The 25,325-nt window shown below is 33.8% G+C and overlaps 1 protein-coding gene across 3 annotated transcripts in view; it reads left to right on the forward strand.

Moving 5' to 3' along the window:
- The window catches only part of CDH10 (cadherin 10), a 93,262-nt gene extending 68,197 nt beyond the window's left edge, over nt 1-25,065 (forward strand). For 2 of the 3 annotated variants that reach the window (XM_066559450.1, XM_066559442.1), the window contains exons 4-12: nt 1,589-1,708; nt 2,308-2,475; nt 7,489-7,676; nt 10,556-10,809; nt 12,377-12,513; nt 14,802-14,923; nt 20,846-20,954; nt 22,856-23,107; nt 23,993-25,065. In XM_066559450.1, coding sequence (XP_066415547.1) covers nt 1,589-1,708; nt 2,308-2,475; nt 7,489-7,676; nt 10,556-10,809; nt 12,377-12,513; nt 14,802-14,923; nt 20,846-20,954; nt 22,856-23,107; nt 23,993-24,486 — 1,844 coding nt within the window. In that variant the 3' untranslated portion in view covers nt 24,487-25,065. Of the gene's footprint in view, nt 1-1,588; nt 1,709-2,307; nt 2,476-7,488; nt 7,677-10,555; nt 10,814-12,376; nt 12,514-14,801; nt 14,924-20,845; nt 20,955-22,855; nt 23,108-23,992 lie in introns of those variants that run through there. The other variant, XM_066559459.1, reaches the window with a different exon arrangement.
- Nucleotides 25,066-25,325: the final 260 nt, after the last annotated feature.

The following is a 25,325-nucleotide window of genomic DNA, read 5'->3' on the forward strand; positions in this document are numbered from 1 at the left end:
TATATCTACGCATGGAGTTCAGTAAGGCTGAAGACATGAGACATAGAGAATCATAGAGACAAAGCTTTTAGAACAGACCTGTCATCTCCACATTCTTATTTTTTTAAAAAAAAAAATCAGATTTTTGGATTCAGCCACTTTTTAGATGCAATCTGTAATACAATAGAAAGTTATTTTCTCTTAATTTCTTTATACTTGTGTAGCAGTTTTTACATTTTAAAATTTTATTTTATGTTTGGGTCTTTTCTCTGCTAAATTCATGATTATAACCAGCCCATTCTGCCTTCTTTATGAGAAGCCAGTACTTTTAAGGACTCACTGAACCAAGCATTTTGATTCTCTAGCAGTTGAAAACTGAACATTTCGGAGAACTCATCTCTGTTTCAACAGTTAGGCACATGCTTATTCCCTTGATATTGGTGCTATGATTGAACAATTTACTTGTAAAAAGTGGGTTTGTTGTCATGTCATAAAATCCCAAATAAATGGAGAAATAGCATTTACTTTTACTTTTTTATGTTTTTCTGTGTATGTTAGAATAAGTATGTAATCTGGACAGACAATGCAGATAATGAGAGGGATTAAATAGTTGTGCCAAGGGTCCTGGATTTCAGGTGCCTTTTTCATATTTGGTGGGGAAAAGAATTTTGAAAGAATTGGGAGAAACAAGTTTTGAAGTCTTCTAGAAGATCCTCAGATTAGCCCATGGCTAGCCAGTCACGTGCTTACGATGATTGTTTTTCCTTTTATTTTTTTCTAATTCTTTCCTATATACTTAAAATAGTGTCTCCACTTTATGGATGCTCAGTTGGGGGGATCCTTGTTCATACTTTGTTTCTGTGATGGAAGAGTTGAACATGATGTAGAATATATTTTGATTGTGGAAAAACTGTCAGTGGTAACGGCAAACATTTCATGTCTTAAAGGATTGGTATGTTCTACTAAAACTTAGAAAAGGTCTTTAAGGTTAGGAAATTTTCTGTAATCTAAATAATCAGCCGACTTTAAAGTTCATATGACACTGTTTCTTCTGGTAATATCTATCTATAGTAACACTTAGAAACAGGGAGAACTGATGCCTTGTTTTTCACAAGTTCCAATGACCTGTTTAATCATCTTTTTCTGTCATGCTCCTGCATGTGTAATTTCATATCATATCATACTCATATCATTGAACAAAAGAAAAGAAAAAGAAAACAAACCACAAAACACCCCAAACCCATTCTAGGCAATGGAATGAAGGTATTTTTTCCAAGTAAAAAAGTGTCTTCTGCAAAGACGATGTGAATACGTGAAATTGTTGTAGCTAGGTAAGGATAAGATTTCAGCTCAGACATAGCTATTGTTTATATTTTCTAATTAAATCTTAATCACACTTGGGATTACGGAAGTTTATTTTCAATTTATGTAGAAGGAGACCCGGAATAAGGAAGAATGTTCCTAATGTTGACTAGAAGATCACAAATATATTTGGAAAATCCAATTAGTATTAGCTGACATTTTCTTTGGTGTCTGTTGGAATGGAAATTGATGCTCTGACACCTCCGTGTAGTGTCATATGCAACTAAGTTGGCTTTGGATGTTCCAGGTACTTCTGTGGTCCAAGTTACAGCTACTGATGCTGATGACCCTTCATATGGAAACAGCGCCAGAATAATTTACAGCATACTTCAAGGGCAGCCATATTTCTCTGTGGAACCAGAAACAGGTAATAAATATTTTCATTATTTTCATTTACCATAAACTTTAAACTTTTTCTTTCATTTAAAAGACCTTAGATCACATAAAAATGTAATTAAAAACTAACTGAAATGAAAGAGCATTTCTTGCTTTTTCTCATTATTTATAACTTTTATAATACATATAAAAACTCAAGACATCTGAAATTATGAAGTATAAGTAATTTCACAGTGGGACTATTTATTGCTTAAGATTTAAATAACAACATTTCTGATAAAGGCAGGCATAAAGGTTTTTTTCCTTAGAAAATATTGTTCTTTTTTTCCCTAATGATTCTACTTAGATTAATAAAATATGTTCTTTCTCCTAAACCTTTGACACAAATATCTTGAAGCATTTTTAGCATGAAACTGGAAAAGTACCTGTGATGTAGAACAAGTACTCAACCAAGACATAGCCTGTACTAAAGACTACTATAATTATAAGACTACTATAAAACTTATGGACAGAAATTTGTTCTTTGAAACATTAAATGAATATTTTAGAGATTTATTTCAAGACTAATATAAAAAAGATAAGCAACAAATACATTATTAGCGATTCTGTTTTCCAATTTATTTCTTTTAGGCATCATCAGGACGGCGTTGCCGAACATGAACAGAGAAAACAGGGAGCAATACCAAGTAGTTATCCAGGCAAAGGACATGGGAGGCCAGATGGGTGGATTATCAGGGACCACCACCGTGAACATCACACTGACTGATGTCAACGACAATCCACCTCGCTTCCCCCAGAGTAAGCTGCATTTAATAGTTGACTTGTGCTGGAACAGTTAAGCAGTCACCATCTGGTTTAATTTAGAGTAAATCTAGATTATGGGGCACATATAAACAAAAGGCTTATGTGCTGATTATTATTATTATTAAAGCAGTATATTAAATGTTAAAGCTTTTTTTTCTTTTTGTTAAGAAACAGTTACATGATGAAACATAACTGCAGTAAACCTGGAATTCCTCCCAGGAATATGGGGAGCAATAGTAGGTGGAATCATAAGAGCATTAAAGCAATGTTTTTGCTCTTTCCTTACCTATTGCTTAAATCCTACATTCTCTCCCACTGGAGAATAAGACATGTTGTAATTCTAGATATGCAGAAATGTTTGAATTGAGGTATCTGCTTAAATATTTAATCATAAAGAATGTGGAAAAGAAATTACTCAAAGGGAATCAGACAGATTTGTACTTTTCAGCTATAGAGCTACAAAACAATATACAAAATTTCCCAAATTAAAGGAAATTACATTAAACTTTTTTTTTCTTTGTTTTTTACAGCTTTAGTGAAGGTTTTTATAATGCTTTTTGCTTCTTGATACTACCACTGTCAAGACTTTTTATCCTCAAACCAAAATGTAAAAATATTTTCGGTCTCTATCTGATATGAAAATATTGAACTATGTAGCATTGAACTTGTAACAGTTAAGCATTTTAAATACATTTGAAGCCTTTTGCATAAATTGAAGTTGCAGTATTTGTGCGATGATTTAGATTTACTTAGTATGTAAAGGATTTAGAGTATCCTCACCACACATTTTATACACTCTGTATTATTCTACTCAATCCAGTAGTTACTCATGCACTCTTCTTGATCAAAATAACAGAATCAGCTTCAAATTATGCTCCTTATGGCAGAACTGGAGTACATAATTATGTTCAATTTAATATTGAAGTTAATATATATGCATTCAGCCAAGATGTTTATCAGCATGTAATTTCATATTCACACTTAAAAAAAAAAAAAGACATACACCATTAAATAAGTAGAACTTGTGCATTTCTACAAAGGTCATATTCTGAACAGAATTTATTGTTAATTTATAATTTTATTTTTTTCATTTTTCCACAATTTTTAAAAATTATTTTTATTGTTTCAATATGTATATAGAAGATTATGGTATTTCCATTGCTGTGTAGGACAGGAATGCTGTATTACTCTTCTCTGGAGACACACTGAAGAAGGCCATTCAAAGAGGTGCCATGTTCAAAGCCTTGCAGGAAAAAAAAAATAAGTTAAACTTAAGACAGCATAGAAGCTTCAAGAGTGCATATTTATACTTTTCTCTTTTTTCTTGTTTCTTAAACAGTGTGGTGAATTAGAAGTTAGAATGATGGAATCAACTTTCCAGACCATTTTAACATGACTTATCTGGGATTCCAAGATAATATTTGAGATAGAGAAGGATAAGCATCTCTGCATTTTTCTTTAATGTCAGTTTAAATCAGACGTGTCATTTGCTTTAAAGAAACTTAATTTTGCTTTCATGGGCTTTTGTTGTTTTTGTTTGATTTTTCTCTCTACTTTCTCTCTTCCAATTTCTTTGTTAGATATAAATGCATGTTTCATTGGAGATGAAAACTAAAACATTTATAAGGATGACATATTTTACTAAATATATGAAAGTAAAAATAGCTATTGACTTTAAAAATATATATATTTAGCCTCAAAATGGAAGTAGACATTATAACAATTCAAGATTTTAACAGAGTTCAGTGAGACTGTTAGAATTGAAACTGATTAAGTTAAATTATTCTTATTCTATTCCAATAATAAAAAAACCCAGATGTATTAGGTTAATGAAACAATAATATTCATATCAGATTTATAAATTATCAGGCTAAGTATTAGAATTCCCATTATGTTTCCACAGGACTCAGCATATTACAGCTATATGTTTCAATAAAATGTTTAATATCAGGTTATATGTCTCCCACAAGAAACTCATATTAATATTGGGGAAAATTTGACATAATGTATTGTATCATACATTCTAAAAAAATAAATATAGAAGAACCCCTAATTCCTCTGTTGTTTGCATTATGAAACAAGGATTCTTCAGAATATTTTTCTCTTCTTAAAAATATACTAAAACCCAAATAGATAACAGTGGTGATGAGATTGAAAACTTTTTCAAGGTGCTACAGAAAGGTCTTCAAAGACCTCAAACATTGGATCTTTGTTTCAACTATAATACTTCCAGGTGTTCTCAGAAGTAAGGAGATGCTGTTGACCAGTGATAAACAGAAAATGTGATTTATGGACTTAGAAGTCTGAGACTCAGTGAAACTCAGTGCACCTGAATTATGGCAGCCCATGTATCCTGTGAGACTATAGCCTGTGGTAGTTTATAATATCTGCCCTTACATTATATGCCTATTCAAGAGTGAATGGGAAGAAGGGTAAATGGAAAAATGAGACTGGTTTTTCATTCTTTATGACTGACTGAAGTATTTTCAATCCCAAGTGTGTAGACTGTAATCCTCAAGCTGATTTCTGCTCTCCTTAGTCTATGGAAAAGTATTCCTTTCCTTGATCCTCCCATTTCTTTTCCTGACAGACAAATGAAAGGACATCATTCACTGGAGTAAATGCAAAGAGTAAACTGCATTCCTTGAGAAGGAAGAAATAAGATTGACAGCAGAGTTTTGCAAGGATGAGTCTACTTTGGTGTACTTTGTATTCTGATACCGTGTCCAAAGCTGCACTGCATCCCATACTTAGTCAATTAAATGTATTCAGTGACAAAAGGAATAAAATGAAGTGTCTCATACTATGGTGGAGATTTCCAGTAATAGATAGGCTAGATTAAAAATTATCTTTTAGAGGATAAGTTTCTGGTTATTTTCCCTCTCTGTTTCCACTACCTTATTAGCAATTCATGGTATGAGCTCTTACAACTTTGTAGACTAAATAATGACTCGAGTATTGCCCTGGGAGTCAAAGTAGTGTCCACAAGGTATAGGGAGATAGTTTTAAGTCCTGAAAAAAGAAAAGTGGAGAGTAGTTGACACCTCATAAAAATAATTATAACATATAAATATTAATTGGGGATTAAAAAAACCAACAGTCTTTCACCATAGTCTCCTACAGTACTGCTTAAATACTAAACTAGGGATAATTTTACTTTTGCTTTTTTTTTACCATTAGGTGATTAGAGAGAGATTCTCTACTAGTGAAGTATTACAGGTTTAGATATTAGAGAAAGGTAATGAAAATATTAGAGAAAATGCAGGATAAAATACTCAACTGAACATCAAACTGTGACTGAGCCAAAAATAAACACATACAAATAGAATGGGGTGTACATGGCCATAAAGAATTCATTCTGCTGCTATATGTCCCTTTCATATTAAAATATGCTTAAGTAAAATTATATGAAGAAATTAAATTTAAATATTTCGATATTTTTCATTCAGTGTTTAATTGCAAACTAAATGTGAATGCATTTATTTTTCAATTTTTGCATTTTTGCTTTTTTAGGTCTGTCAAAGGGGAACATAATACCATAATAGAACAGAAAAAAACAACTCTGTAGAAGCAGAAAAAAATCTCTAATGACCCAATAAATAATAGGGTTTTTTGTACTAAGTGTCACTCTGTAGATGTCTTGTAATACACCAATAATCCTCAAATGACTCATGCTTTCCTGAACTATGGTAAAATCACATTGCCAATGACCTTCCCATACAGCCATGCCAATCTCTCCCCATGACTCTTCTTGATTGCATAAAACTAATATGCCCTTGATGGACTTTTCTGTACTACTTATTTGGGCAATGTATTTATGTGTTGCTTTTTGTGTAGCCTGTCCAGCTTTTTACTGTTGTGGTTGCTGCCCTTTACAATTTCCATTTTTGTGTTATTTCAAGCATACTTCTAGCTCCTTTAACTTAGGTAGTGTCTAAGTAGAACAGAAAATCTTGGTAAACTTAACAAAGACCATAGAAGAAAATGCTTTCCAAGAGAGATTTGATGCATTCACTTTCATCTTTGGAATGACAACTGGAGATGCATTAATTTTAAAATATTTTTTCTGAGAATTCTTCATACCGTATTATGTCCCCCACGTGTTTTTGTAGCATATGTTCCAACAGATGGGATCAAATATCACAATGGTTATTTACAGTTTTCACACTAAGGCTAGGACATAGAATGCTAAAATATATGGTAAGATACTTATTTCAATTTACTGCAGCATGTCTGAATGATGACAGTTTTATTCCTATGTATTTTATCAGCTGTATGACACTACCATAAAGGGATATAACTGAGATAAGAAAAGTAGCACAAACCAAGAATTGTAATATTCATAAGCCTATTTCAGTATGAATTAACTGCTTTAACAAGTATAGGCACAATTTCTGCTCGCAGATTTTTAAAATACTTCCCCCTGAATTAATGTGTTATTCAAATTTATTTAATATGATATCTTGCTATCTAATTTTGAAAGCTGAAATGTCCATCTGTTGCATAGAATTGGCCAGTAAAATCAAGGAATTCTATTCTTCTTATTGTTTCCGTGATAAAATACATGTAATATATATCTCAAAGACTGCCCTTAGATATTAAGGGGTAAAAAAGAAGAGTGAAACTGAGCAAGAACACACAGCAGTCTTTCCAGATGATATTTCAGGAATGAAAGAAAAATGAGAACAAGAAACTCACAAGGAAAAGAAAGGCAAGAAGAGTGCAGATATAGTTGATTCTTCTCTGAGATTGAATAAAGGTCTTTCTCAACCCTATTTTCTATGAATGTTTTTTCAACAATTTTGTTTTCAGTCTTCTATATAAAACTTTTCTCTGGATAGTTCTCTGCCTCGTATTTTCTCCATTGCCTCAGTATTAAATGGCAAGTTCTCTAGAACAAAAAAATACACAAACAATTATGTTACCAGCTATTGTGTCACACAGTGTTACTTCCTGCATGTGTACCAGCTTGTGGGGGTCCTGAATGGCTCTTTGTCTCTTTGACAGGTACCATCCATCTCCGCATTCCTGAGTCCTCCCCAGTTGGGACAGCCATTGGCAGCGTTAAAGCCACAGATGCAGACACTGGAAAGAATGCAGAAGTAGAGTACAGAATTATAGATGGTGATGGGACTGATATGTTTGATATTGTGACACAGAAGGACACACAGGAAGGCATCATCACTGTGCGAAAGGTGTCTCTTAACAGCATTCACTAAATGATTTTTATGTCAAAGTTATGTCACAAGTGTTCATTGCTTGCATAATGTGATAACACATGCTAATTGCTTAACATTTGCAAGCATCCCCCATCAGTGACTGAAAGGTACTATTTCCCTTTAAGGTGAACTGGAAATAAAAGGTGGTGACCATATCTAAGGTATGCATAGGTTCAAAGCATTGTTGTAAGCAAAGTATGAAAAAGTGGACCAGCCCCAGTGTTTTAGCACTAATTATCTGTGATTTCAAATGCAGACTTCTTAAGTATTTCTATTACCTGTTTTCTTCAGCAAGCAATCAGCAGCTCACTCACTAATGAGAGACACAGATTCCTTCTCTGTGAGATCCTCATCTGCTTGGGTGAGATGAGATCTGTGCTCCAGAACACAGACATGAGTTACAAAGGATATGGTTTTATTCCTGTTTCCAATGTGTGAGAGGGCTGCCACATGAGCAATGTGTATGTAATGAAGGTATTGTTCCTGATCCAGAGCTAGCTTTAGTTCTGCCCTCTGTTTTGCACTGTCAGAGCACTTCCAGATGCTTGTTTTCTAAGTCTATCTCACAAGTAGAAATGCTACTCTCCTACTCCTCAAAAATTTCCCTTCCAGAAGTCCCTTGGTCCTTGTCCTTGGGACTTTGAGATGAACTTCAAAGAGTTCAGGCACCATATTTAAGATAAAACATTGTTTATATTAGCTTTCCAAACAAATGTTCTTAAGCATAGAATAATGAAATAAACAGTGATATAAAAGATACCTTCACATTCTTGATAATGGCAACCAAGGAAGAGAGAAGTTCTGCAAATAATGTTCCTTTTTAATTTCTGTGTTTTATTTTGTTCATAGTCAGTGTAGTTGTTTATCTGGGAAAAAAAACTAAAAAAAGAAAAGTTTGAGGTCTAATAGTTTTTCTTTTCCTAGTTTGTGAAGGCTTCTCTTGAGATGTTCTTTTCTTGCTTGCTTCAGATTTTCACACAATTACATTAAATCAATAGCATCTTGAAAAAAATCTAGTAGCTGAGTCAAGCACAAGAAATTTCCTAAATTATAATACAGCAGTTCCAAAAATGTCAATAAATACTAATGAACAAGATCTTCTGATTTTGTTATTAACAGTCTGACAGAATTTGCATTTTTCAGGATGCTCTCTCAGTCATGAATAAGTAGTTTATTCAATACCACAGACAACAGCACTAACAAGCAAGGAAGGAGATGAGAATGCTGAGTTCATTGATTAATTAAAATAGTCTCTTTTCTTTTTGTTGTTATTTATCCACTTTGATTGTAATTTCTGTTTTCAGTGGTGAATAACTACAAATAGCTTGTATTCCTTTACAAAGCTTCCAAGTTATTAAGTCTGAATTTATTATGTGCTATAAAAGAACTTTTTCTATACAAATTTTTCTATACAATTTCTCACACACCAAATAATTGATTTTCCACAATTTCATATATTTGGGCAAGACTTTTCTTCATTACTGTGGATGTGCTGTAATGCCTGTATAATCCACAGGTTTCATACCCATGTTTTGCACTGTAGGTAGATATATCCAAATTGGATGTGAATGTTGTAGTAGCAAGTTTCCATATTCATGGTGCACATTCTGCCAGATTAAATTGATTAGAATAAATTAGGACTAGCATGTCTTCTTTGCTCTTAGGATTGAAGCCAGTGTCCCTTAACAGCTGAATGATACACTTTACAGACACAGCAATAGCCTCAGATCTAGGTTAAATAGTTGTTTTCCTCATTTGTATTCATAGATACACTCCCATCTGCTCTGACTACTTGTTTAAAACAAGTCTGAGGCAGTGGGGAAACTCATTCTTTCTCATGCGCTGGACTGCATCTTTCTGCTTTTGTATAGTGTACTTAAATATATAACCTGTCACTTTGGCATCTTTAGTGAGCATTAATTAATATTTAAAAGCAGCTAGGCAGAAAAAAATAAGCTATCAACCACCCATTTTGATGAATGAAAACCACCAGTTCTATATCTCTTTGAGAATCTGTGGGAGTTAATAAAGTCTTCTTTGTGTCAGAAAGGTAGATTTTCAGCTTGCTCATTTCCTTAGAATCATTAATTAGCTAACACTTTTCATCTATGACAGCTAGAAAAATTTGAAGGAATAGAATTATTTTCTATCCAAAATGATTTCTAATTATAACCATGAACTGCTCCTCCTCCCATTTTAAAAGGAACTGCTGACAAAAATGTCAAATATATTTTCAAAAAAAAAAACCCTTCTGATGTCGGATTCATTAAATTAAATGAAAAGGAACAAGATTAAACCCCACTTTTTCTCTAAATATAGAGAGCTTTGACATACATACCTTCCTCAAAAGACACCTAAAATATTCCTGATATTTAAGGCCCACCATATGGGCTTGATGATAACAATACTCTGGTCATTTTGATTATTCAGGAGTTTACAGAATTTCCTATGAAACATTAGTGTTAAATACCTTGTTCTGGAATGTTTGTATTTCCAGTCAGTATCTCAAGCTTTTTAAATGGTCATATGATTATTTCAAATCCATATTCTTATGAAACAGCTGCAGAATTCCCTAAATAATTAGTTAATTTGCACTGAAAATCTTTTTATCATTCATGCTGCGATAATTTAACTAATATACAGGAAAAGATACTTCTTCTAAAAACAATGTAATTTCTTATTTGACAAAGTGACTCCTGTGGTGGGGAAAATATTAACTGTGTTGGTGCTCCCAGAATACAGGGGTAGGATCTGATAAAGCTTGAGCCCTCTTCAGTTTCCATTATGTACATAGGTCAACATCTGCCAATATGTAAATCTTATTTAATAAAATTTACTGCAATTTTCATTTTTAGCCACTGGACTATGAGACAAGACGACTTTATACTTTGAAAGTAGAAGCTGAAAATACCCATGTGGATCCCCGTTTCTATTACCTTGGGCCTTTCAAAGACACAATTATTGTGAAAATCTCTGTAGAAGATGTAGATGAGCCTCCTGTTTTCAGCAGGTCTTCTTACCTTTTTGAGGTGCATGAAGACATTGAGTTGGGGACAATAATAGGAACAGTAATGGCACGGGATCCTGATTCTGCCTCAAGTCCAATAAGGTAATACTTCACTGTCTAAACATATTTTTTGCTAAAGAAATTAAGATAAATAGTAATTCAACATTAATTTCAGATAGAGGTTTTTTCTATTATTTATTAGTGTCCCAGAGATAGACAGAATTGAGAATGGTGCTATCTGTAAACCTACAAATATGTCAGGCAACAGCAATTTACTTGCACTCAAGAGACACACAAAATATTTTCCAGTGTCACAATTCATAAAAACTTGATTTCAAGTAGGCCCATCAGGATTGCTTTTTACTTCGCACTGTGAAAAGCTTTTAGAGTGCTGATGAAACAAGTTCTAGTCTTCAATAAAACTAACATCATGTATGAAGTAAAATGAAATGCTTACCATATAAGCCAAATAGTCTTAATAATTTCTCTTTATAATTCTCTTCTTTATAATTTCTCTAGTAAATAGTACATTTTTGTTTTATTCTAGTTAAGAGTTATTTAAATAAGCTAGTAGTAAAAAAACCAAAAACATTTGAGTAAGTCTTTATTGCATTATCAGAAGTTTTCATTGGCTGTTCTAATTTCCTTTTTTTGTTGTTTTCATATTCATTTTGGCATTGACTTATTCATTGGGGTTTTATTTGTTCGTCTTTTATATTTACTGCAATTGTGTGTAGTGGAGTGAGCAAACAACAGCCACCAAAACCGAATAGATGTTGTTTTCATATAACAGCACTTTTTTATTTGGCTCAATTTAGTTAAGTACTGTAAATGAAACCAGATGCACTTGATTAACAGTTTAGATCACTCATGAATTTTCATAGAAACATAAGCATTGTTTCTCTTGTGCTATACAAGTGTACTATTTAACTTTTAAAAAAATTTGGCCAAATTCTGACATGTATTCTAAAAATCATTCTGTATTTGACAAAATCCTGCATTTAATTCCATTCCAATTCTAATTTGAAGGCAATGTTAAATATTTAAAAAAAAAAAAGAAAAAAATGAGGAAAGAGAAATTTTCTGATACTGTTTGACACTACCATAGCATGTTGGTGGACATCATGCCTGCCAGAAGTACGGCAACTATAGAAATATAGAAGGTCCTTTAAGGTCTATGCATGAAAGTTCTGCATGTGGACTTATTTTTACACATGTTTTTTTAATCTTGATCTCTAGTGAATTAATACATCCTAAATAGCAGAAGCTGAGCTCATAGCAATAATTTTGAACAGCTTGTAAATTAGCTGTCCGTCTCAGTCTGAAGAAACAGTATATCAAAGACCATTTTCCTTTCAGGATTAAATTAATTCTTTAAATATACATTGAAATTCTGATTTTTTAAAATAATTCTCCTATAATCTTGTAAAAGCTCCAGTTATCAAATATTACACTATTGCATCACATTCTTAAAATCCAAATTTTAATTCCTTGTTCTATGGAGCTATCATTCAGAATTTTGAGAAGTATTTATAGAAACTAAATATATATCTTTTCAAAACTAACCTTTGTAATATAGAACATAAAACCTGTAGTGACTTGTGAAATATATGTTTTCTTTGACTTTTTATAATTTTGATGCTACTTTCTATTTTACTGTCATATTTAGGTTTTCTCTGGATCGTCACACTGACCTTGACAGAATATTTAACATTCATTCTGGAAACGGGTCCATCTATACTTCTAAGCCACTTGACCGTGAGATATCCCAATGGCACAATCTTAGTGTAATAGCAGCTGAGATTAGTAAGCTAATTTGGTTTTTCTTTTTCCTTTCAGTTTTCCTTAGCCTGTAAAGTTACAGCTGCATCTTTGTGATGAAAACCCCTCCTTTATTTTCTCCCTCTCCCTTTATACTAGATGTTCTGGAAAAGTGAACTGTGGGGTAGCTAACAGCAGCTGTCTCCTCATTGCTCTTTTCCTCAGCTACCTCCATCACTGACCTTTAATATCCAAGTTACTTCTGAAATGTTGGCCAATTAAATTATAAGACTGGAGTAATTATTTTTATTCCTTGTCTTGGAAGACAATAACATGATTTTGCTGTTAAAATAGTCGAGTTTAGCATAGTAATCTATGTTTTTGTCTCTATTATTTTCTTCATTTCCTTAGAAATACTTTCATTATCTCTTCCTATGGTATCTACACCTACAGCTCTTAGAATCAATATATCTTACAAGTTCCATCCAGTTTCTCCCAAAGCTGTAGCATTTCTTGGACCATTTAAAACACCTGTCTGTAGATATTTTCATGTTAAGAGTATAAAGAGAAGAACAGATATCCTCCTAAACCTACTACATTATTGAGAATAGCTTTAATCAATGGACAGAAAATTTTCTAAGGGACAAAGGTCTGATCTTTGAAATCAGCATCTAAGAATCACTTCCTCTCAAAGTCACTAATTTTTTTAGGGCTAATTCTGTATCAGTTAAAAAAAAAAAGGAAAAAGTACTGGTCAGCAGTGAAATATGTCTGGCAAGAGTTACACTGCAGAAGACTAAATGGAGCATTGTGTCCTGCCAATTATACATTCTGTGTTAAAACAAACAAACAAACAAACAAACAAAAAAATACAGTAGTTTGGGGGTTTTTTTAAAAAAAAACACTTTTTTTTTTTCTTTTGATGCTTTGTCCTGAGCTTGCAAGCATTTAGATCGCTGTCTAATGTTGTACAAATTATTTTCAGATTTATATAATGATGAAACTTAGCATCCTTGCATGACTAGATCTTAGTGCTAAACTTATCTACTTGTCAGTAAACTTAGAGCAAATTTACATTATGGACATATCTGGAGTAGCTAGCATTCTCCACAGAGATATGTTAATTTTGGAGAAAGAAGTGAAGAGGGAGAGATCTTTAAATATTTTAAAATGCTACCTGTGAAGCATGACAGAATGAAAGCAGTGTTAGAACTGATTTGGAAAGTTAGCATGAACATACAGAAGGCTATGAAAAACTGCATCCTAAACCTGGAAATTTAAATAATTCAGGATGTCAAAAAAGATCCACTTCATACTCTTTAGCAAAGTTGTTACTGATAACAAGCCAATGTAATTCCAGCTGCTCCTAAATGTCTTTTGTTTTATTTAAAGCAGAAGAAGAGGGGGCAAAATCAGTAATTTGGAGCAATCTGTTACTTTTGTTACTTATCCAGTTCCATTAATGTTTAAAAATCATATGCTGCTTAGTTACCACACAGCAGAATTCCAAGAAACATCTGCACTTTTTACACCCAGGAATTATTTATTATTTTTGGTATGGCAACAAGATCAGCAAGTGAGAACAGGGACTGTTATATTCCTGAATTAACCTATACTAACAAAAGAGCACTCTAAATAATAATAATAGTATTTTGGCATTTGGCAAGGGGGACGTTATTCTTGTTTCTGAACCTAAGGTCTGAAAATTTACATTCATATTTTTTAAGGCAATTTAAACATTAAAAAATCTTATTCTAATAAATTCTTTACCAAATTTTTGGAGGAGTACTTTCATTTGTTTTGTTGGAATTTCTTTGAGGGGTAAGAGAGGAAAGTCAGACTTAACTATTTTTCAAAATATGTATGCATGTCATAGACTAAATTAACTCTAACCCAGCCAAAACCAACACAATGCACAAATGATGTCCTTGGTATCATTTATCTGTAAAACAAACCAGATAAACAAAGAATTTTAAAATTAAAGATCAAAACCATACAAAACCTTAAGCCCACCAAGTGATCAAATTTGTTACTGTAGTAGTGGGCATACTTTTCATATACAATATTTGAATATATTATTAACATTTGCAGCCCCCTATCTTCATGTAAAACTTAATTGCTCACTAGATCCCAATACTTCTTTTTTTTTACTCTACACAACTAATTCCTTTCTTTTTCAGAAGGCCTGATTCTGCTTTGTTACTGGTTTGTACACTCAATATTGACCAGATTCAAACTTCATCTTGCATGTGTATTGCTCATGAAATTTGGAAGAAAACAGAAAACTCTTAATAAGAAAATGATCTCATGTTTCTTCTCTCTTCTACTGTCAGACAACCCCAAAGATACTACTCGTGTTCCTGTCTATGTAAGAATTTTGGATGTTAATGACAATGCCCCACAGTTTGCTGTATTCTACGACACTTTTGTCTGTGAAAATGCAAGAGCTGGACAGGTATGCCTTTGATAAACACTTCCCACCATCCAGTTTTGCTACAGAACTCAATTGCAGATCATTCCTGCCTATTGCTTAAGAAAAATCATATATAAATTAGCTTTTGATGTGTTCAAAATGAAAGCAAAGAAGCTCTGTAAGTGAGGTTTAGGTGAAATGTCAATATGTTACAAGCACATCAGTGTTTCAATCACCACTTTTTCTTACCTAACCTTGTACTGCTTTTAAATGTAGTGAGATGAGATATATCCATGACATGGTCATGATTCACTTTGTCCTTAATTTCCCAAAGTAGAACATTATATGTAACTAAAAACTTTGATCTATATTTTTTTAATAATTCTCCAACAGCAAAATTCAGATATATTTCAATCCATGCTGACAGTGAAACAAACCAAAAATCTGTCACAATTTTCTTTTTTCAATTGTTAGATTCATCTTTCATTATCACACCAAAAATTTCTGTAAAGAAAACATGCATTTTTAAAATGGTAACATAATATTTTCTTTTGCTTCTTTGAGGCTACACAATGTGTACTTCAATTTAAGTGAAATGACTGTACTGCTTAATACCTAATGTCCAATAGGCAGTCACTTATTAGAACTTCTAAATTTTTTTTCCTATTACATGTCCCAGAGCATAATCAGCCAATAATAAAACCTTTAAAATGGTAGCAGTAGTACCTCAGTGCAACCCTCTCAGTACATTTGAATAGAATGTGGTACAAGTGCCAGCTTGTCTTAACTGTTGGAGTCCCACAGGTATAGCATTCAGGTTGTATTGCAAATTTTGCATTCAGGTTGCCATTCTTCCTTCCAAAGAGACTTCAGTTTGAACTTACAACAAAGAACTTGAGGCCCAAATTTATAATGCACAAAATATATAAAGGTACTGAGCAAGTGCATTTGTCTGCTGTGGCAGTTACAAGAGAATTCAATGTGTTAGATAAAGAGAAATCACTGGCCAAAAATGTAGAATTTTGGACAGCTGAAGTGTCAACTATAAATGCTAAAATAATGTTTTAATAATTTTCAATATGACATAAGTATTAAGACTTGTAAAAGAAGAACTTTGAATTTTCCTCTTCCAGTTTAACAAAAAAAAATCAAATGGTACAAAAGAAAAAAACAAAAAAAACACATGAATCCACAAATTTTACCCATCTGAGTTTTCAGAATTTTTTCTGTGCAGCAGGTTACTAGTTCTAGAGCGCACAGGAAATGTTAAGAGAGCAGTTAAATTTCCATGTAAATATATTAAATGTATTTTAAGGAACAGGTTTTTTTCTGTGCTATCTAAACTATAAAAGTTAGTATAATTTAAAAGTAAATATAAAAGTATTTCAACATTGCATTGTTGTATTGTTTACAATCAGAATAGGCTGTCAGTTAAAAAGTTGAATAAAATAGCACTAATCACTTATAACTAATAAATGAGATGCTAAATAAGTTTACACATCCACAAATGCTTATTTGAATTGTTATAGGGCTCAATAGTGTCTTTATCAGAAAAAACCTGCCAAGGTTATTGAGAGGACCATAAATATAAACATTTTTTACGAAATCTGAATTGCAAATGATTGCTTAAAGAAAACAATTCTCAGGAAGAGAAAAAATGTAATGCAGGATAACACAAATAATCTATTTGAATGTAATTATATTCTTCTTGTTTACTGGCAGCTCATAAATAAGACTTTTTAGTTTTTGAATTCAATCTGTCCCGAGAGAATGTAATCAATTCAAACTGAACATGGTTCCCTGAGCTTGATTCCTCCCACATTTCTGCTATTTTTCTTCCCTTTCACGTTTTCATAATTACATTTGATCCATGAAATTTATATCTATTAGGTAACTGAAACTGATGATGCTTCATCAGTCACAGATTCTGTTGTATTCATTTCAGCATTTCCCCTCTACTAAAGACAGATATTATAATAAATATTATACTTTTCCATTTACTTAATTTGTACAGAAACCTAAATTTTATACATATATATATCTAAACATACACATACTATATGTGATACGTAGGGAGGTGCACATAAATCCATGTCTACAAACCTACATATATATGCAAATATATAGCAAGAGAAAAACGTGACTTTTGTAGTCTGAATGACTCAAAGGGCCTGTGATTATTTTCCTGCTTGCTATTACTGCTGATGTCAGATCCTACCATGAACTTACAAACAATGCAAATATCCTATCTCAAAAAGCTCAAGCTATACACAAGCAGCACCTCTGGCAGAATGCTATTTTGGTGGTTGCTGTTCTTTTGACCCCCTCTAAAAATGAGGACAGTCTTGGTGTGATGGCATAAAGAGGACACAGGCATTCATGTGACCTACACAAGGCTGACTCAAAAGGAGTTCAGGGAAATAAAGCAGCAAAATGCTCAGACTGCTGCAGCCCTGCAACCAAAGAAGTTCAGCTGTCCTCTGCCCCCAGGTGAGAAGAGCCAGGAGCTGGGCATCTGGACAGATGGAATCCCACTGGTTTTGTCAGCTCCCAGCTGTCACATGTCTGGCAGCTCAGCTGCCAGCCTCCAAAGATCCTCTAATGTAAAAGATAAGAATCAGTTTAGAAAGCAGAAGTCAGCCTTGCTTTAGAGAGATCTTGCATGGAAGTTAAGCAAAACTTTTCTAGATATTCATTTTCCCTATAGTAGATGTCAGAAGAGAGGCCCTTCTTCTTTATCTGTAAATGATCTGCCAAAAAAAGGAAGGCAGCTGTTGCCCTTAGTCAGCAGCCAAGTGCCCAACAAGCCACTTCCTTCCCCCTCAACAGTACAGGGGGAAAAAGATGAAAAATAAATGGCTTGAGACAAACTTACAAATTACCATCACTGGCAAAACAGACTCAATTTGGGGCTGTTGCAGCCGCTGGCACCACCTGGGGCCAGCCTGGCAGCCCTGGCACAGTCTCGGCACAGCCAGCACTAGGACAGCCTCACCTTTTTCAAGTCCAGTGTGATGTCTAAAAGGCTTGTTATTGTCTTGCTGTTACTAGCCTTCATTTTTACCTAATCCATGCATACCTTTTCACATGGTCAAATGTTATGTAAATAGGTCTAGCTCATAATGGATTCTCTTTCAAAGACATTTTAAAATATGAATCATGGGGTCTATTTTCCTTTATCTGATAACTTAATTCAGTATAGATTATATAAACACACTAGGTTTCTTGAACCAATCATTTTTATGCTGCTCTTCATGTTATCAGCTCATTTGAGCCATATAACAATCCTTATCAGGAAAAGGATATCCTTTTCTCACCATAATCTTGCTTAAACATGGCTTTTGGGATCTTCATATTTCCAGAAATTTCCTTCTTATATTCACCAAGTGTCTTCCTAAAAATAGCTAAAATTCATATCTATTGAAAAACTAAAATCCCTGAGGTTTTTTTCTAGCTTTCAATTTTCCCTTCCTATATTTCAGATATTTCTATAAAAATTTCTTAAATCCTTTAATGCTGAAGTGTTATTTTATCTCTGTTTATTGCATCTTTCATTTTTTTTGACAAATCACAATTTGTGATCAATTTACTTGAAATTTTGTTCTCTTTCTTTCCCAATTCCCCTGATTCATTCTTTAGTTTCTTCACTATATAGCCATAGATCTTATACTTTCCAGTGGTTTTATGAGTGTCAGAATTTTGTCTTTGCCTTACCTTTTTCAAAAACTCTCAAAGGTTTACTTTTTTCACTTGGAAAAGTTTCTGAACTGCAAATTGATGTAGAATTTCTAAAGCGTCCTGCTTTCTTTTTCTCAATAGCACATTATATTTTCTTTGTCCTAAAATTAAAAGCAAAAAATATAGTATATTTTAGAAGAAAACATCTACCTAAACAGTTGATGGAACTGATGCTTGCCGAAGTCCTACCAAGCAGAAAGATGAATTTTGTTGGAATAAGCAGACCATATAGCAAACTTGTTTTCAGTGGTTTATCAGTTTTTTAGTGGTTAATGACCCTCATGACTGCTACTGTGCCATTAATTTCCTACCTGTTATCATACAGAGTAACATCCTTGGCTTTCCTGCAGTTACTGCTTAGTGCCATTTCTAGAAAGAAACAATTTAAGAGTATTATATCCTTATTTACAAGGTAATTGGGGTTTCCCATGGCTGGCAGGTCTAAGAGAAAAGACCTTTTGGAAACCACATGTAAAACAGGATTTATCACGTTAAAATAGTAATCAATATTATCAGGAAGCTGTTTTCAAGCTGCAATATAATGCTTTCAATTCTACATGCTCTTTTAAAAAAAAACTACGATAATGAACACTCAGCAAATCAGTTGATGTTCAATAGCCTAACACCTGCAACTGACCATATTCATGGTCTCTAGTTGTTAAGTAAAATAAACTAGTGGGGTTTTTTTATTTCATTTTGTAAATATCTATTAAAATTCATATGGTAATTGCTCACTAAATAATTAAAGTATTCATTCTTCAAAAACAAATAATATTCTATGCTTGCATTATCAGTTTTATTCATATAGAAAGTTATTGGAGGATTATGTAAGAAAACAGATTTAGAGAAAGACAAAACTCCTGTTGAAAAAGCAAGGAAGCTGCTCTATTAAAAGAAATCCCATCCTTGCCTTCTCAAGATATTTACTGCTATTTTCTGGATGGACAAGAGAGAAATTGGGAGTTAGTCATGCGTTTTTTAAGGCAAACAGGAGTGCACTGCAGTTGTTGATGTGAAAGATGATCAGACCTGACAAAAGCTGTGATATGAAGAGAAATGGCTGTATTTGGAAGAACTGGAAGAGGAAAAACAAACAGGGTTTAACAAGTACACCACAGGGAAGGAATAGTGTTAAAAATTAGATGTAATTCCATGGTTGAAAGAGCAGTGCAATTTAAAATGATGGATAAGAAATGAAGAATAAAAATGATCTAGACTAAAGATAATCTATATTTGGAAGTTAAACTTAAGAACATAACTGAACCTTCAAGCATGTATGCACAAAAGTCCAGACTTAAATTAACTTTATATTCCATAGTATAAAAAAAAGCCCCAGACTGAAAATAGGCAATAAACTAAAAAATAATAGTAAAAAAAATCATTTTTCTTGGGAAACAATATTTAGCCACTCTTAGGTATAGAAATTTCACTGAAAAAGCCACATATTCACTTGCCTGACATGTGAAGAAGTACTGATAAAGGGGTTGCCAGTACTGTCCCCAAAAATAGCCCAAATTTGTTGTAGGCATTGCAGAAAGCTCTGAGTCTGAGTATGGAACTGACCTGGTGCAGGTTACTCTCCGAATTATGACACCTGATTCTCATCCCACTCCAAACTTGTGCAACTCTAGGGTGTGCTACAATGTTTTACAAGAGTAGAAATATGTATAAAATATAACTGGAATTTTTAATCTCAGGAATCATGTTGGTGTATTCTCCTATACTAATAAATAGAAAAATCATGTTTTAAGAAAAAATGTTTGAATGTAGAAATGTAATTTGAAGCATTAACTTCCCTTTCAAAAAAAACGGTTTAATAAAATGCCATTTTTATCACAAAAATAGAAAACTTCATGTGAATTACAGTCTTAGGTGTTGATTTGAATTTAAAATCATGAATCAAAGATGAAGTATAACAACTACCAGCTACAGCTAAAACTATTTTTGGCAATTTTTGTCCACTATGTAGCTCCAATAATATAGGTGCACATATTCTATCACATGAAAAATACAGATGTTCTTTTTCAAAAAAAACTTATATAAGACAGTTGTTGAACATTTGTTTGGTTTTTTATTTTACAGAATAAATATTAAGTCAATATGTATGAATGCCAAGTTATTCCAATGCTTTTCATCTTCTTTGATCAGACAGCTCTATCAAAAACCTAGGTGTATTTGGTCTTTTTGTTGTTGTTGTTGTTTGTTTGCTTGCTTTTTTTCCTGCAGCTTATTCAAACCATAAGTGCAGTAGACAAAGATGACCCTCTTGGTGGACAAAAATTTTTCTTCAGTTTAGCTGCCGTTAACCCTAACTTCACTGTTCAGGACAATGAAGGTAAAATTCATGCCTGTTCCAAGGAAGGAGTTTTATCTTTTCTGTCTGGCTACATTCCTGAAATATATTTGCTTTTGATGTCTATCAATATGTAGAGAAGTTGTGAAGGTTGCTGCTCCCAAGAATACTTTACCTGAATGAGGTTTAGGACGTCTACACTTGTATCTGTGTAAAGCAAAAATGTGATTTAAAAAAAGTTATGAAGAAACTCAGAAAAGTGTTGGTTTGGGGTAAGAGACAGATTAAATACTTGACTACAAAAGAAAAAAGCTTTCAAAAATGTCTTCAGCTGAAAGTTGAGATTTTTCGCTTTAGCCTTTTGTGACATTGTTCTGATTCCCCTGGCCTTCTGTTTTGCTTCTTTCTGACCATTAATGAAAATAATGGTTCTGAGAACCACTTTGGCTTTTCTTTTGATCCTTGCTCAATCTGTCTTTATCAGAGAAAATTTTCAGAAGCTTCTGTTGGGGAAGTGAGACTATGAATTTTGGCTTTCATTATTAGTATGATTAATTGAGAGGACTCTAGATTACAGAAGACATAAATGAGAGAGGACATGATATCAGCCTTCAAATATGTCAAAGGCATAAAGGCAAAGGGAATAATCCTCTGTTCCTGGTGAGTATTTCAGGATGTAGTAGACTACAAAAAACAGCAGAAAAAAAACTTCTAATGGTAGGGAAATTGAAGTAATTAAATAAAATATTTTCCATACCTTATAAAATCCTTTGCAGAAGAGGTGTTTAAAGATCTGTAAGAGACTTTTTGATGTTGAGTGAAAACAAATAACGTTGAAATACCTAAAACCAGTGAAGGGAAGCAAGAAAGAAAAACTTTATGTTTCACATCTTGAGGTCTATTAAAAAATACATGATTTAATATTTTAAACAAAGGTTCTATATTGGTGACTAGGCCCTGAATACAGAGAGGTATAGACCTTGATATTTCCTTATTATCTGTAGTTATTTTCTTTCTTTTTGCACATGGGTTATTTTAGTTGTGCCTGAAGTGATCTATCAAAATAGCTAACCACATAGCTCAGACAACCCACAAATATGATGAAAATTAAATTTTCTTTTTAGTGCACATTAAACCTGTATTTTCTGTCTTTTGGATGAAACGTTATCAGCTCTGGTGTTGGCTGCCACTCTAGCATTGTGGTTCTAACAGTAGAAGAAATAGTCTCTCCCTGTTATTCATTCCTTCTCTTCCTTCCATTCCCTCTGGCCACTCTGTGGACACCTTTCGGTGCTGAAGTATCCTGCACACAACTAAGATTTGTCTGTTACAGATACAGTTTAGCAAGTTCACTTCTCAAAAATGTGCAGGAATACCTAACATCTTTCACATTTTCTGAATTCCTAAGACAATTTCTATCCAAAAAAAGCCCTACTTCATGTGCTAAGGTACATAATTCATTGTTCTATAGCGTGTTGAAAGCGGTTTGGTTTAACAAATCTCATACTGAGTTGACAGCATTCCTGTGGGTGTTGTCACAGATGATCCACAGAAAGAATCTTCTAGAACAGAGTACTTGTTGAACTGCACAAAGTGGAAGGTTCTTTTTCCTCGGTTGGTTGCTGCATCTCAGGATTTCAGCCCTGAACTGTAACTGTGTCATGAACTGCATGCATTAATCTATAAAACATTTTAAGCTTTGAGAAATCCTTTTTTCAAATCACACGCCAAAGTGGTGCAGAGGCACAGAGAAGCAGGCCAGATGTACCTAAAAACTTAAAAATAGCTTTCTGATCAAATGAGAATGTTGTTAGAAAAACAGAGATATCACTATGATATCAGGATCTATTTTGAAGTCATATAAAATACGATTATTTGCATCTACTATAAGTGATATGGTTTCTGTTTGTATAGCCTACAACAGTATCTTTTAATCGATCTAGATAACACTGCCAGGATTTTGACGAGGAGGAATGGCTTTAGTCGGCATGAAATAAGCACTTACCTTCTCCCAGTGGTGATCTCGGACAACGACTACCCGATCCAGAGCAGCACGGGCACGCTGACCATCCGGGTGTGCGCCTGTGACAGCCGGGGGAACATGCAGTCCTGCAGCGCCGAGGCCTTGCTGCTCCCTGCCGGCCTCAGCACGGGAGCACTGGTGGCCATTCTCCTCTGCATCATTATCCTGCTAGGTAAGGGGAGAAATGCGTCGTCCCCTACCCAGGAACAAATATTAAAGGCCTGACTCATTTCACAAAATTATGCAGGTGGATAGAGTTAATGGTCCTGAATTTTGCGAGAAGAATATAACTGCAGCTTAAAATAAAAAGGAAAAAGCAAGGCCAAACCCTCGTTATCTTCGTTATCTGCTAATTTAACACCGTAAATAAGAATTCGAGTCCCAGACTGTTAAACTATCACTGTGCAACCAGAAGCTCATTTATGTTGTTTCGTTAAGTTGCCCAAAAAAAGAAAGATCAGAGAGGCTGAAAAGTATAATCAAAAATTGCTTTCATGTCTCTCATTTTAATTTTTTTTGAGGAAAAGTCTCTTTTTCATTTAAATAACTACTAAAAATCAATATGCAGTATATATTTCACATATGCTATAACAGTAAGCAGCATTTTTACTACATCAAAGCCCTGTCTATCCAGTGGTTTCAGTGCTGTAATAAAAAAAAAGAAAAATTTTGTAAAACCTCCATTTTGTGGTTTGCAGAATAACACTTAATGACCTATAATTCAACTCAAACCCACTTTTTAACAATATCCTTTGAGCTTGAAAAAGGAAAAATATCTTCAGAATAGACCTGGCTATTTTAAAGCTCATTACAGCTACAGAAGGAGCATGCAGACAAGCTCATGGTCCAGTACAGCAGAGCACACAATGTGTGCAAAATAGGTTTTTGATATAGACTTTATTGTGCTGCCATTATACAGATAGAGGTGTTTATCCAGTTATCAGAAAAAAATGGGTTGGTGAAATGTAGCTGAAATGTCGTTCTTGCACCCAGTGGATTTGCTGCTAAGAAATTGTTAAATAGAGATCTTTACCCATTCTTTGTTTCCCTCTTTAAGTTATAGTGGTGCTATTTGCTGCTCTGAAGAGGCAACGAAAGAAGGAGCCTTTGATCCTCTCTAAAGAGGACATCAGAGACAACATTGTGAGTTACAATGACGAAGGCGGTGGAGAGGAAGACACCCAAGCCTTTGATATCGGCACACTGAGGAATCCTGCAGCTATCGAAGATAAGAAGCTTCGGCGAGACATTATCCCTGAAACGTTATTTGTGCCACGGAGGACTCCTTCGGCACCAGACAACACGGATGTCCGAGATTTCATTAACCAAAGGCTAAAAGAGCACGACACTGATCCCTCCGCGCCGCCGTATGACTCACTTGCAACCTATGCCTATGAAGGAAATGATTCCATAGCTGAATCCTTGAGCTCCTTGGAGTCAGGTACTACCGAAGGAGACCAAAACTATGATTACCTCCGAGAGTGGGGCCCTCGGTTTAATAAGCTAGCTGAGATGTACGGTGGAGGAGAAAGTGACAAAGACACTTCTTAACCTACAGTAGGCTACTTTTTTCTTTTCCTTTGAGCGGAAGTAATTTTACAGACACCTTCTGCACTCAACAGTATTTAACATTCAGGAAAATTTTCCTGTCACTCAGCACAATGGTTTCCTTTTAAAATTTGTTTTAAACTTGTCCATTCATGTCATTCATTCTTTCTAGTAGGATGCCACTTGGAATATATACAACATTTTATTTAATCAAACTTCCAAGAGCCAAAGCTATGGAAATTCAGTGTTGTACATTTAGTAAGTAAAATAAAAAATATCTTACCTTCAGAAATTTGAACAGGGTGATAATCCCTTAAGCAACCTCATGTACAAGCCGCTTCTGTTAGGTACATGTCCTATTCCTGCAAGTGCAGCTTTTAAGATGGCGAAGAAGAAAAATCCAATATGTCCTGTTCTGTACATTAAAATAAAACAAAATGTACACGTGGTGTTAATAAGTGTAATATGCAGCTGGTTTAAAAAAAAGTTTGTGCAACTTCATTTCATCAAATTCTATCTGCCAATGTTTTATATTTATATTTTTGTATTTATTTTTAAAAAATAAACCAGTTTTTACAACTATGCTAACGTTTGCCTGCCTGTTCTCACCATGAGTTTCAAACTTGAAGAGAATTTTGAAGAGAACATGGAATTTTTCCAGTGAGATCACAACCAAGTGCTAATACTTCTGTGCTGAAGTATTCTCCATACATACAACAAAGTCTGAAGTGCTTATGCTCACTGAGACAGGAGCAAGTTATACAATTACTTGCTTGCTCAGAAGGGCTATTTTCTACAGTTCAATGTTTGTGAGAATTATTTTGGTTTTATTTTTTAACTAA

The sequence above is a fragment of the Molothrus aeneus genome, chromosome 1 (assembly GCF_037042795.1).
Source record: "Molothrus aeneus isolate 106 chromosome 1, BPBGC_Maene_1.0, whole genome shotgun sequence".
Lineage (NCBI taxonomy): Eukaryota > Metazoa > Chordata > Aves > Passeriformes > Icteridae > Molothrus > Molothrus aeneus.